Below are 14,287 nucleotides of genomic sequence, written 5' to 3' on the forward strand. Positions count from 1 at the left end.
TATATATATATATATATATATATATATATATATATATATATATATATATATATATATATATATATATTCAGATTTCTTTTTGCTGACAAAGAAAAATTTCTTTTTGCTGACAAAAGAAATCTGAATTTGTAATGTATCACAGTCGCGACTTGAGCCTGCTTAACGCCCCTAGTTGGGGGGCTGCAAGGCAAAAGAGATTATAAAAAAAGTAGAACTGCAGTATAGCAGTCAAAATGCCAAGGTGCAATCAATCAGACCGGTCTGTCTGAAAAACGTTATATATGTGTATGTGTGTGTGTGTGTGTGCGCGCGCGCACGCGCGCGTGCATAATCAGCTTTTACAAAATTTCCCACATTTGCTACCCATGGATTCTCTATTTCTATGCAATTACCTTATCCCATGACTACATTTGGGGAGCGAGCATTCCTGAAGATTTTCCTGACCAAGCTGTTTTCATTACCCCTTACATTCTAGCAACGGATTGCAAGATGTCTGCAAAGCTAAAATAATAATTCTTTAACAGATGCTAAATTTTTAGGGGAAGGGGTCTTTGGACTGAAATTCAATGGTGAAAAAAGCAAGGTTCTACATTTAGGCAAGAAAAACCAAATGCACAGGTATAGTATAGGGGGCACCTTGCTCAATAGTAGTAACTGTGAGAGGGACCTCAGAGTCCTAGTGGACAATCACCTAAATATGAGCCAGCAGTGTGCTGCAGCTGCCAAAAAGGCCAACACAGTGCTAGGCTGCATTAACAGAGGGATAGAATCAAGATCACGTGAAGTGTTAATACCACTTTACAATGCCTTGGTAAGGGAGTGAAGCTATTTTCCAAGGCGCCTGAAGGCAGGACAAGAAGCAACGGGTGGAAACTAAGCAAGGAGAGAAGCAACCTAGAACTAAGGAGAAACATCCTGACAGTGAGAACAATTAACCAGTGGAACAACCTGCCTCCAGAAGCGGTGAATGCTCCAACACTGGAGGTTTTTAAGAAGAGACTGGACAGCCATTTGTCCGAAATGGTATAGGGTTACCTGCCTGAGCAGGGGGTTGGACTAGATGACCTCCAAGGTCCCTTCCAACTTTTTTTTTTTTATTATTATTATTATTATTATTATTATTATTATTATTATTATTATTATTATTATTATTATTATTATTATTATTATCATCATCATTATTATTATCATTATCATTATTACTTTTCGTTCAATTGGGAGAAACAGGTTTGCCCTTGCTATTAAGACTTAGAGAAGGTTGCCCAAAGCCAAGGGCTGGATGCTATTGGAAAGAAACCAAGAAACACCCCCCACAAATGCCAATTATATAATGTCTGCCTGTAATTTGCCACTAAGAAGACAGCCAGAATGTCCTTACGGTTGATAGGTTATAAAGTCAAAATAAGCAAACCAATATAAACTTCTCAGCGGCTCTCATATTCCAAGGCTCCGGGCGAGTCTGCTTCACTTAGGTGTTTTTTATCAAGGACTGTAACTTTTCTAGCACTATTTATAACCCAACATCTGCAGAAACTTCCCAGCAGGCTCACTTCCTTTTTAAGCCGGAGCGGTGAACAAAGATAAGAAAACCAAACCGAATTAAATCTACTTTGCCCGGCTATCGAGTAAGTTCGCACAGAGGCAATGAATTAAATTCGCCGGCAAAATAAATAAATAAAAAAAAACCCGAGAGATTTTCATGTAAGCAAATTTACCAGACAAATTTACCGGGAGAGGCGGATGCAGAAGTGGAAGGTATAGATGCTGGGCTGAGAAGAGAAGATGGACTTGAGTGCAACAATCGTGAAATGCCTTCTGGTTCTTACTCAGGAAAAAAAAAACACAAATGTTCTATTTCCTCTTTTAAGAATCCAGGCCGCTGCCCAGCATCTCATAAAACCAGCTGCTTCATTGGTGCTTATATATGCCCATCTTGGCTTCCTTCCTTTCCAGATTGGTTCCTGCCTGCAGTCATGAGTCCTTCATTTCAGGATTGGCTCAGGCTGAATGTCAACCAACATGCTTATGCACATCTAACATACTTGTACCGGAATCCGTCCCGCTTCTAGACCTGCGTGGCGATCATACGAGAGGCCACGACAATTGGTCCTCCTCCGTATCTAGATGCTTCCTTATGTGTGCAGGAAGTCTTTGACTTACAACAGTTCATTTAGTGATTGGTCAAAGTTACAACGGCACTGGGAAAAAAATGACTAGTGCAGGGGTAGGCAACCTTGGCTCTTTTATGACTGGTGGACTTCATCTCCCAGAATTCCTGAGCCAGCCACACTGAGGGGAAAGGGAGAGGTTTCCAAGCTGAGCCATGCTGACTCAGGAATTCTGGGAGTTGAAGTCCACCAGTCATAAAGTTGCCAAGATTGAGGACCCCTGATATAGGGCAGGGGTGGGGAACCTTGGCTCTTTTATGACTCGTGGACTTCAACTCCCAGAATTCCTGAGCCAGCCACGCTGAGGGGAAAGGGAGAGGTTTCCAAGCTGAGCCATGCTGGCTCAGGAATTCTGGGAGTTGAAGTCCACGAGCCATAAAAGAGCCAAGGTTGCCTACCCCTGGACTAGTGACTGTTTTTCACACTTACGACCGTCGCAGCATCCCCATAGTCACGGGATCAAAATTCAGACGCTTGCCAAGTGACTCAGACTGATGACGGTTGCAGTGTCCCCGGGTTGCAACCTTCTGACAAGCAAAGTCAATGGGGGAAACCAGATTCACTTAACAACCGTGTGGCTGCGGCAATTCACTTAACAACTGTGGCAAGAAATGTCATAAAACAGGGGCAAAACTCACTGAACAAAATGTCCCACTTAGCCAGAGAAATTTTGGGCTCAAGGACTACCTGTATCTTTAGCCATTTACTTACAACCGGTATGCTATGTTTTCACCAGCCTCTACTCCAAGGGTCTTCAAACTTGGCCCTTTTATGGCTTGTGGACTTCAACTCCCAGAATTCCTCAGCCAGCATGTCCACAAGTCATAAAAGAGCCAAGTTTGAAGTCCCCTCCTATACTCTCTTTACTTATTAGCGATGCACTATATTAGCAAGACTTGACGAAACAGGTAAAAATGCTAATATTTGAGCGTGTGTGATACCAAGTCAATCAACACGAATATAAATTCCCCCGGTATCCAACACGCTTTGGAAGAATTCAACATTCTTCCAAAATATTTCTCTCAACTTCCCTACAACCAGATTATAGATAAAAACAGTTCTTTCATTCTTATTGATCCGACCAGAGTTGCTCGATATGAGACAGGCAACACATAAATTTAATGCATAGATATTATTATGAATTATTATTGTCCTGTAGGAGGCTTGAAGTGTCTGTCAAAGTCCTGCTTGCTATGCAACTGGTTGGAATTGCTTGTGGGAGCTGAATTACACGTAGTCCTTCACTTACGACAAATGGGTCCAGAATTTTTGTTGCTAAGCAAGACAATTGAGATATTTTTTTTGCCAAGGTTGGTAAGTGAACCATTGTGGCTGTTAAGTGGATCACGTGGTCGTTAAAGCAAATCCAGGATTTCCTCATTGACTTTGCTTGACAGAAGCCAGCTGGGAACATCTGAAATGATCAGATGACCCCGGGACAGTTACGACCATTATAAATACACGTCGGTGGCCAAGTGCCCAAATTCTGATTATTTCCCTACGGGGATCCCAAAGGTGCTTTTTCAAAAGATGGGTGGGGTTTTTTTTTCCTTGAAACCGTTTCGCTTTTCATCCAAGAAGCGTCCTCAGTTCTGACTAAATGCTGGGGAATTAAAGGATTTCTATCCCTTGCAGAATCTCCATAGACATTTCACTGTGGGGATGCTGCAACGCGTATTAGCGCAAGGATCGGTTGTAAGTTACTTTTTGTTTTTCCAGTGTCTTTGTTACATGAAACGAGAGAGCTACGTATGCCATCTTGAAATTGCAAAGCTGGTTTTCTGGCTTTCCCCTTTTAGCCAGCTGAGGGATAAAATAGGATAAACATGGCTCTGGACGCAAGGACTTGGGAGGGTTAGACCAGGGCTTTTCAACCAGTGGTACGGGTACCACCTGTGGTACATTGGCACCTGGCACGTGGTACGCGGCCATCCTAGAAAAGTGGTAGCGGGGGAGAGGAATGAGCTGAACCGGTGGCAGCACCGCACAAGCCTGAGCGAAAGATGGCTGGAGCTGCAGGGCTGTCAGGGCTCAGCAGAAGCACCAGGATCAGCGCCAAGCTCCAGCTGGAGCTTGGCGCTGATCCTGGTGCTTCTGCTGAGCCCAGAAGAAGCATCGATCAACTGGAATGTTGCAGCATCTCCAGGCTCTTGTGATTTACATTCAGATGCTTGGCAACTGATTCATATTTATGACAGTCACAGTGTCCCAGGGTCATGTGAACTGACCAAAACCTGCTGCAACCACCCAGCAGATGGGGGGAATAAAAACCAAACACCCCCCCACCCCACCCCCGCTGCCAATCCTCAACAATGAAAACCTCGAACAGGAGGAAGAGTGCAGCTGGGTGGGCGGGCAGGTGTCTTGCTCGGCTGTGGCTTGGGGGAACTTTTTTCAGTGCCATTGTAACTTCGAACAGTCACTAAGCGAACTGTTGTAAGTCGAGGACTACCTGTACTTCATCATTTTTTTCCTTTCCTTTTTTTTTTTTGATCATCAAGTTTTTGACACCTTGCTAGGTGACTGGTAGTACTTGGATATTGCCATATCCTAAAAGTGGTACAATGGGTGAAAAGGTTAGATGAAACGATCTTCTAAACGTGCATTTTAACAACGTTCTTGGCAATTGGTCGTTCCCAAGCCGAGCTGCAGAACGTGCGTTCACCAATCCTGAAATGACTTCGTCCCTTGAAGCTGTAAGATAACCAATCCGATAGAGGAAGGAACCAAAAAAGCAGGAGAAGCAAGGAACCAATGAACCAAAAATTTCAGCCCCAGCAGCAGCAGCCTGGACCCCGAGCAAATAAAGGAACTGTGCTTTGAGTAAGGGCAGAGAGGGAACCCATCATCCATAGCACAGCCACTGCTTCCCAACTGCACCTTCATCTCACCAGGGTCTTTCAGCTTGGCAATTTTTTTTTTCCAAACTTCAATAGTTTTTTTTAACTCTATGGAAACGTCACCTGATGCTCCTCTGTTGCGAGTTTATTTTTTATTACGTCGATGAAAAAAAAAAACCTCCTTCCCCTTGTTATCAGGAAATTGTGGTTTCTAGATTTAGACCTGGCACCTGGGTTGAAGAGGGAAGGGAGGTTTTCTCCGAGTTTGAATGAAAATATGTGTAGATGAAATTACGAACGGCGCAGTAAAAGAATCTGAGGAGAAGGACGAGGGGGGACATGATAGCAGTGTGCCAATATCTCAGGGGCTGCCCCAAAGAAGAGGGAGTCAAGCTATTCTCCAAAGAGAGAAGCAACCTAGAACTGAGGAGAAACTTCCTGACAGTTAGAACAATTAACCAGTGGAACAACCTGCCTCCAGAAGCGGTGAATGCTCCAACACTGGAAGTTTTTAAGAGACAAGACAGCCCATTTGTCTGAAATAGTATAGGGTTTCCTGCCTGAGCAGGAGGTTGGACTAGATGACCTCCAAGGTCCCTTCCAACTTTATTATTATTATTATGGATCATCACACAGTTAGCCAGATGTTCAGACTGGATTTGGCATTTTGTCTACCTATCGAGTCCTTACCCAGGACCTGGGATAGGCAGATGTTGATGTTTGATGGTATTACAGATATCGTCGCAGGATGGAAGCAGTTCCTAGTAAGGCCGCCTTTTGCAATTGACTAATAGCGAATCTGTCAATGCCAATGATGGTGTTCAAGTGGTGCTCCAGTTGTTTTGGGATTGCACCCAAGGCGCCTATTACTATTGGTACTACCCTTGCTTGCTTTTGCCAGTCTTTCTATTTCTATTTGTAGGTCTCTGTATTTTGTTATCTTCTCCAGTTCTTTCTCATCTATTCTGCTGTCTCCGGGCACTGCCACGTCCACTATCCAGACTTTTTTTGTCTTTCTTATCGACAATTGTTAAGTCTGGGGTGTTATGTTGCAGGTGCTTGTCTGTTTGAATTCTGAAGTCCCAGAGCAGTTTAATTTTATCATTTTCTATGACTTTCTCTATTTTATGATCCCACCAGTTTTTGCTTGCAGGCAAATGATATTTCTTGCAGATCTTCCAATGCACCATTGTTGCTACTTTGTCATGCCGCTGCTTGTAGTCAGTCTGTGCGATCTTCTTGCAGCAGCTTACCAGGTGGTCCACTGTTTCTTCAGCTTCTTTGCATAGGCGGCACTTACTGTCTGTTGCTGTCTTCTCAATTTTGACTTTATATATTATTATTATTATTATTATTATTATTATTATTATTATTATTATTATTATTATTAATATGTCGTAAACTGGGCCGAACCAGCAACCCGTTTATGTGGATTATCCATCACGTGGATTAATAAAACGACCATTCGGACATTTTTAACACATCAATCTGGGGGAGATCAGATAAGGGGTCTTCCCAGGGGCAAGTTACATTCATAAGCATCCAATCGTCTGTAAGCCTATCGGCTTTACCGAGCAGCCTATGTTTGAAACTCGTCCGGCTGAAAGTGCCTGACTCTGAACTTCTAGCACTGCAAATGAGCTAACATTGCAACTTAGATCGGCGGCCTTCAGCATGCAAATGATCTTGCTGTACCCTAAACCAGGGCTTTTCAACCAGTGGTACGGGTACCACCTGTGGTACATTGACACCTGGCAGGTGGTACGCGACCATCCTAGAAAAGTGGTAGCGGGGGAGGGGAATGAGCTGAACCGGTGGCAGCACCGCACAAGCCTGAGTGAGAGATGGCTGGAGCTGCAGGGCTGTCAGGGCTCAGCGGAAGCGCCAGGATCAGTGCCGTTTTCCAGCTGATCGGCGCTTCTTCGGGGCTGTCAGGGCTCAGCGGAAGCGCCAGGATCAGTGCCAGGATCCAGCTGGAGCTCGGCACTGATCCTGGCGCTTCTGCTGAGCCCTGAAGAAGCACCAATCAGGGTCTTGTGATTTACATTCAGATGCTTGGCAACTGATTCATATTTATAACGGTCACAGTGTCCCAGGGTCTTGTGAAGTGACCAAAACCTGATGCAACCACCCAGCAGACGGGGGGAATAAAAACCAAACCCCCACCCCACCCCACCCCCGCTGCCAATCCTCAACAGAAATGCTCACAACAATGAAAACCTCGGGCAGGAGGAAGAGCGCCGCCGATGGGCAGGCAGGTGTCTTGCTCGGCTGTGGCTTGGGGGGCACTTTTTTCAGCACCATTGTAACTTCGAACAGTCATTAAGCGAACTGTTGTAAGACAAGGACTAGCTGTACTTTTATCACTTTTTTCCTTTTTTGAGGGGGGGGGTCATCAAGTTTTTGACACCTTGCTAGGCGACTGGTGATACTCGGATATTGTCATATTGTAAAAGTGGTACAATGGGTGAAAAGGTTGAAAAGCCCTGCCCTAAACTACAAATAGTCCATTTGACTCCCAAGTCCAACCACGCAGCACAGCCGCCCGCTGTCCCGCCCGCAGTCCCTGCAAGCAAAATACCAGCCTGATTGCCGTCTCACCTCAGCCCCCGACAGGAAAGGGTGGGTCGTCCCCGTGATAGCCAGGTAATTCTCATTTCCCCCGGGGAACTTAGGAGAGAAAGGAAAACATACGTCAATCAGTTTCTCTTCCCTTATCTTACAACCAGAAACACAACAGGAGCGGCTGTGCTAAAGCCACAACATTTGTATAGCTAGAGTTTATGAAACCTATTGCAGTTTTAGAACGGCTTCCTGCCCCCCCCCCCAAAGAATTCACTGTCTTTTTCTCAAAGGGGGGGGTCAGACTGTCTTGGAGGGTTTTTCATAGCCACTTTTACAAAAGTGTAAATTGGTACACTAAGACAGGGGGGCTCCGAACTTGGCAAACATTAAGACTTGCGGCCTTCAACTCCCAGAATTCCTCAGCTAGCTATGCTGGCCGAGGAATTCTGGGAGCTGAAGTCCTCCCCCACCCCAAGTCTTAAAAGTTGCCAAATTTGCACTAAGAGACAAAGGCAACAGTCAGACATGAGGTTGAGCCACACTATGGTTTGTATGGCTTTGGCAAAACGTGAGCCCAACTGTCTTGGTTTAGATTACAGGGGTAGGCAACCTTGGCTCTTTTATGACTTGTGGACTTCAACTCCCAGAATTCCTGAGCTTCAGCATGGCTGGTTCAGCAATTCTGGGTACTGAAGTCCACAAGTCATAAAAGAGCCAAGGTTGCTCACCCCGGTCTAGAAGTCTAACCCTCTGGTTTAGCCTGACAGGTGACCCTACTGACCTATTCAACAAACCTTGTTTAACGATATAATGACAGTCTGATGGGGACCGGCATAGGATCATTGACAACTGAATGTGAAAACGATACTCTGAAGGTTGAATCATTACAATGGGACCAAAATTGCCATGATTCAGCCTTCAGACCATTTCTGACATCTCTTGCCTGGATGACTGAGAATCTTCATCGAAAGATACTCCTTCGTTAACTGTCTTTGAATCGCTTGGAAAATGTTAAGTCATGAAACATCACAGAGCAGAGTTAATACGGATTCTCTACTCACAGCCTGGCTGGGTCAGGTTTACATACAAAGGCCGTGCCACAAAGTGCTTCTCTTTATCACAAGCCTCGTGGCAATGTTGCAGTGTTGGAAAGTTTGGCTAGGCCAGGGAGGGCTTGATATCTTTTTGTGGAGGTAGGGGATAGAAATATCATAAATTAAGCACAAATTCCAGAAATCCAAAGCAAAGGATGACCAGCCATGGGAGGAGGAGGGGGAAAAAACCAGTTGTTGAGGTGAAAGCGTGTATGTGAAGCTTGCTATAGCGTTTCCACTGGTAATATCTGCAGCCCCAGCAGCTTTTCAAAACTCAGTAGCAGAGACAGGTCCTGTTACTGATTCAGAAAAAGTGGCAGCAGGATGAAATCTCCCCTTGGAAGCACCATTGGCACATCATTCCAAGATATTCCTTCAGCAGGTTGCCAGTCTTTCAAAAGCTGCTGAGTCTGCTTATTTCAAAGACCCAGAGCTAAACACAGCAGCCTCTCAGCGGGCACTTAGGATGTGTCAAATCCGCTGCAGTAAAAAAAGAAGGGTGGAAAAAAAAAAAGCAGAGCAAGAAGCAACCACAGTCAGCAGAAGCAGGTAAGTGTTTAACTGTTGAACCAACTTGCAACCAGCAACGTTCAGATGCCTTTTCAGACCTGGAGTTCCCTGCACGTTAAGAGGCAACACCCAGTTTTCAAGCGATTAAATAAATGACGATTTATCTTATCTGGGCAATGCAACTGCACTTATTATGCAGGCCAGACATATTCTAGAGCAGACCTGGGCGTTTTACGACCCCTGAGTCACATCCAGCCCTTTGGCTGTCCCTGTCTGGACCACGTGGCTCGATTTTATTTTGAAGGTGACTATTTTTTTTTTTCCAATTTATATATGTGCGTGCAGGTCTATGCACCTTCACGGTCCTTTTAGTTCAGCCCTCCACAACGGTGCCAGTTTCTCATGTGGTTCCTTGGAAAAATTAATTTCCCACCTCTGTTCTACTGCCATGTTTCTCAACCTTGACAGCTTCTAATTGTATGAACGTCAACCAGAAATTGACGTTTATACATCTTCAGGTTCCCAAGGTTGAGAAATACTGCTCCACAGTAACATGAACTGTGCTTCAGTAACATGTTCCATTTCAGCACAGCTTCAGTGAAGATCATAGATGTGCAAGGGCCCCAGGTACACTGGGGTTCATAACTCCTCCCTCTCAGCAAAAGGTGACATACAGGCTCTGGGACAAATGTGTAACAAAAGTCTACCATATGTTAAAGGAGAATAAACAATGAAACACTCCGTTGTGTGTAGAAAAACTCCTGGGGATTAACATAAACCAGAGAGATTTCCCACATACAGAGTTGAGTGCTATCCATCCTAACTTAGGAAGCCAAAAGATCCATGAACAAAATTTCCATCCAATTTCTCTTGTCCAACAGGAAATTGTAAAGCGTAAGCATAAAATACCCAGTGTTCGATCTAAATACCCAATCATCCTGGAAGCAATATTACATATAGCAGGACTGTAAAAGATCCCAAAGGATTGCAGACATGTTCATACAGAAAGTGAGCTCCTTCTTAACCATTGTCAGAAAATTCCATAGGAGTTTTAGCCTAATTGCATTGTAACTTAAAAAAAATTATACATAGGTTTAGGACAGGGGTGTCAAACTGCTGGCCTGCAGGCCGGATGCGTCATGGCGAAACCGCGCCCATCCCATTGCCAGCAATGGAAAAAAAGTCCCAATACGTCGCGACACGTCACGTGACATTGCGAGCTTGACACCCCTGTTTTAGGAGGAAAAAATGGCCAGAGTTGAAAACCACTGAATTTTAATAACGCCAAGGCTTTCTGTTTGATAATTATTAACGGGGAACTAAAAATTTCACATACTCAGTCCATAATTATTATCTTTCGATAATAATGTATAGGCTGGCTTCTCTCCCATAGCATATGATTAAGCTATGCCTGGTTCCTGAACATGTTGTTCTTATTCTGTGTTTGTTTACATCTAGTATTTTTCATGCTGATCCTGTCACATTTTTCAGGATAATTTTTTTCCCCTCTCATTATCTTTTGCATTTTCTGGCCATGCTCTGACCCATGCTCCTTTGATTTTTTTATACCCGCAATGTATAAATAAGGAGGCCATTAGCCTCCCAGAACTAATACAGGTAGTCCTTGACTTACAAGTTTGTTTAGTGACCGTTTGGAGTTAAAACAGCACTGGAAAAAAGTAACTTATGACCAATTTTCACATTTAAGAACCTTTTCAGCATCCCCATGGTCATGTGATCAAAATTCAGATGCTTGGCAACTGGCATGTATTTAGGATGGTTGCAGTGTCCCGGGATCACGTGATCACCTTTTGTGACCTTCTGACAATCAAAGTCAATGGGAAAGCCAGACTCACTTAACAACCATGTTACTAATTTAACAAGTGCGGTGATTCACTTAATCAATGTGGCAAGGAAAGTCATAAAACGGGGCAAAACTCACTTAGCAACATCAATTTGGGGCTCAATGGTGGTCATAAGTCAAGGACTACCTGTACTACCTTCACATCCTGATATTTTAGCCTTCGAAATCCGAGATACCTGAAGCAGGCAGGTGGAAGCTATAACAGAGCCAAACAAGGCACTCCTCATAGCTGTGACAGCCGTTGTCTTCCACATCACCCTAATGTTCTAGTTCAGGCATGTCAAACTCGCAATGTCATATGACGTCGCGTGACATATCAGGATTTTTCCCCATTGTCGGCAATGGGGTGGGCACAGTTTCAGCGTGACGCATCCGGCCTGCGGGCCGGCAGTTTGACATGCCTGTCTTAGTTTGTCACACACAGTGAACTCTACTATACAGATCCATACGGCCTTGATGGACACATGTTCATACAATGAAGGGAACACGAGCAGTGACAAAAGTTATCCCAAAGGTGCTTTCTCACAAGGCAACTGGACTGTGTTTTTTTTTTCTTTGAAGATGTTTCACTTCTCATCCAAGAAGCTTCTTCCGCTCTGACTGGGATGGCGGGGAATGGAAGGATTTATACTCCTTGCAGACAGCTGGTCATTTGCATCCTTTTAGAGCAGTGTTTCTCAACCTTGACAATTTTAAGGCATGTGGACTTCAACTCCCAGAATTCCACAGCCAGCATTGCTAGCTGTGGAATTCTGGGAGTTGAAGTCCACATGCCTTAAAATTGTCAAGGTTGAGAAACACTGTTTTAGAGAGTCGTTGAAGTCACCTGGAGGTTTACCTGTGTCCTCAGGGTCACCTGAGTAGTGCAAATGGGTGTGGAGCCTTCTTGGCTGGAGGATGTGTTTTTTGCCTTGTGTGCCTTCAGGGTTGAAGACAGGCACAGGCTGTTGGGGATGAATGAGGCTGTGTTGTCTGCATCTCAGACTGAAGCGCAAATGGTTCCTGTAATCTACTCCATACCCTTTTGTACCACTCAGGTGACCCTGAGGACACAGATAAACCTCCAGGTGGCCTCAACAATCCTCTAAAAGAATGCAAACGACCAGATGACTGCAAAGGAGTATAAATCCTTCCATTCTCCCACCATCCACTCAGAGCTGAAGAAGCTTCTTGGAGGAGAAGCGAAACGTCTTCAAAGAAAAAAAAACAAAAAAAAACAAGGAAGTCCAGTTGCCTTCCTGAAAAAAAAGCACCTTTGGGACAACCAGGACCTGGATGGCTGAGAATCTCCATTGACGATGGGAAGAGCACATAACAAGCCGTTGTCCCCCCCCCCCGCAGCCCCCCCCAACGGCATCTGCCAATCCATCCGTCTCGGGAGCCCCCCCTGCCCGGATTGGCTCAGAGGGGCGGCTGAGGATGATTGGAGTTGGAGTCCCGCATCCCCGGAGAGGGAGAGGAACGTCGGGAAGGGCTGGGAAAGAGCAAGCCGAGACCCCGAGGGGAACCCACCTCCCGCTCCGGCGTCCCTTCGGCTTCCCTTTATGCCAGCCCCTCCATCCCAGACCGACGCCCGAGCCCCTTCTCCTCGGAGCCTCCCGCCCCACGGCCGACGGCCGTTAACACGCCCCCCCTCCCCGGCTCGGTCCCTCACCTCCATGGCCGCCGCCGCTTCGGAGCCGCGACGAAGAGGGGGAGACCCCACCAGACTCTCCCCCTCCCCTCCTGCTTTCTCCCTCCAGGCTCTCAGACCGGAACCGGAACGGATGCCGCCCACAGCCAGGCGACGGCCGGGGACGCGTCACTTCCGCCCCACGTTGCCGCCCCCTTCAGGGAAAGGCGTCCGGGTGGTCTGAGTTTGGGGGGGGGGTGTCGGGAAAGCGGGAGGAACTGAGGGAGAAGGTCTCCCCACCGGTTGTAAAGTTGACCTCAGGCGCCCCACACCCCACCCCACCCCGCCCGCCGAAGCCGTTAAGGCGGCGAGAGCTCGAGCCGGAAGCGGCTCCCCCAGGCCTCGCGGGGCAGTGAAGAGGACACGGTAGAGCGGCCCCCGCGTTCGAAGCTGAGCGGGGAAAAGCCGGCAGAAGTTTTTTGCCGGATGTGACGTCAAAGACGGAGCCTTTTCCCCCCGCTCCCCCCCCCCAAACGGTTGAATGAGAGAGTGGGTGGGTGTCCGCGGACTTTGTACTTCCGAGTTGTCTAGACTGGCAGTGTTTCTCAACCTCGACAATTTTAAGGCACGTGGACTTCAACTCCCACAATTCCACAGCCAGCAATGCTGGCTGTGGAATTCTGGGAGTTGAAGTCCACATGCCTTAAAATTGTCGAGGTTGAGAAACACTGGCCTAGAGCGTCGCTGCCGCCTTCGAGGCCGGAGCGGCTCCTGGACGAGACAAAGGTGTTGGGGTTTTTTTTTTTTTTCCCCCGGGCCTTCATAAAGAAGCCGGAAAAGGAAAACCAGAGCGTCCAAGTGAGGGTGGAGGGAATGAGAGCGGCGGTTGGGGCTGGGCTTCCGGAGCCTCCAGCGCCATGTCATATGCCTACCTTTTCAAATACGTTATCATCGGGGACACCGGTAGGGGAGGGGCTGAGGGGGGGGTTTCCCTACGTCTTTTGGGGTGAGGGTGGGGTGGATGGCGAGACTGGAAGCCAAAGGACACGGTGGTTCAGTGAAGCCGCTTCCTCTCTTCCCCAGGGTCACGCCAGGACACCCTTCAGGGCTGCATTAGAACTTGGTTAAATCTAGGTTTACGTTCTGATCTCTAAATCCGAGGTTTTGTGCAAAACCAGGACCTTGGCTCCTTCCATCCCCAGAGTGACCAAGGTTGGACGGGAGCCCAGGGGAGGAAGAACTGACGTTACTCTATACAGGCAGTCCTCACCTTACAACCGTTCGTTTAGTGACCGTTCATTGAAAAAAAAAAGGGGGTTGACACAAATGTAACCTTCCTTGTGTTTATTAGTTTGTAATTTTATGATCTCTAGGATAGCAGACACAGCAGCAAGTCTATTAAAAGGTTAGGAAATGAACAATCTAAAATTGCCTCTTTAAGGATTAATATACAGAGAAGAAGCCACTAAATATGTAAACATCCCTTTTAGATTCTTGCTTTTGAGATTATTATTTTTTAAATAATGCAGAACAAATATAAATAAATAAGCAGATACATGGTAGAGTAGAGTAGAATTAATAGAATAGAATAGAACAGAGATTAGTAATAGAATAGAATAGAATAGAGATTGGAA

At 46.0% G+C, this 14,287-nt stretch overlaps 1 protein-coding gene across 1 annotated transcript in view; it reads right to left on the reverse strand.

Annotated features, from left to right (window-relative positions):
- The window catches only part of TOX4 (TOX high mobility group box family member 4), a 37,119-nt gene extending 24,362 nt beyond the window's left edge, over positions 1-12,757 (reverse strand). The window contains exons 1-2 of the mRNA XM_015815010.1: positions 12,696-12,757; positions 7,610-7,678 (exon numbers count right to left, since the gene is read on the reverse strand). Of these exons, the coding sequence (XP_015670496.1) occupies positions 7,610-7,678; positions 12,696-12,701 (75 nt within the window). The 5' untranslated portion in view covers positions 12,702-12,757. The remainder of the gene's footprint in view (positions 1-7,609; positions 7,679-12,695) is intronic.
- Between the last annotated feature and the right edge of the window lie 1,530 nt (positions 12,758-14,287).

This window comes from Protobothrops mucrosquamatus, unplaced genomic scaffold (genome assembly GCF_001527695.2).
Source record: "Protobothrops mucrosquamatus isolate PMUCROS unplaced genomic scaffold, P.Mucros_1.0 scaffold_98, whole genome shotgun sequence".
NCBI lineage: Eukaryota > Metazoa > Chordata > Lepidosauria > Squamata > Viperidae > Protobothrops > Protobothrops mucrosquamatus.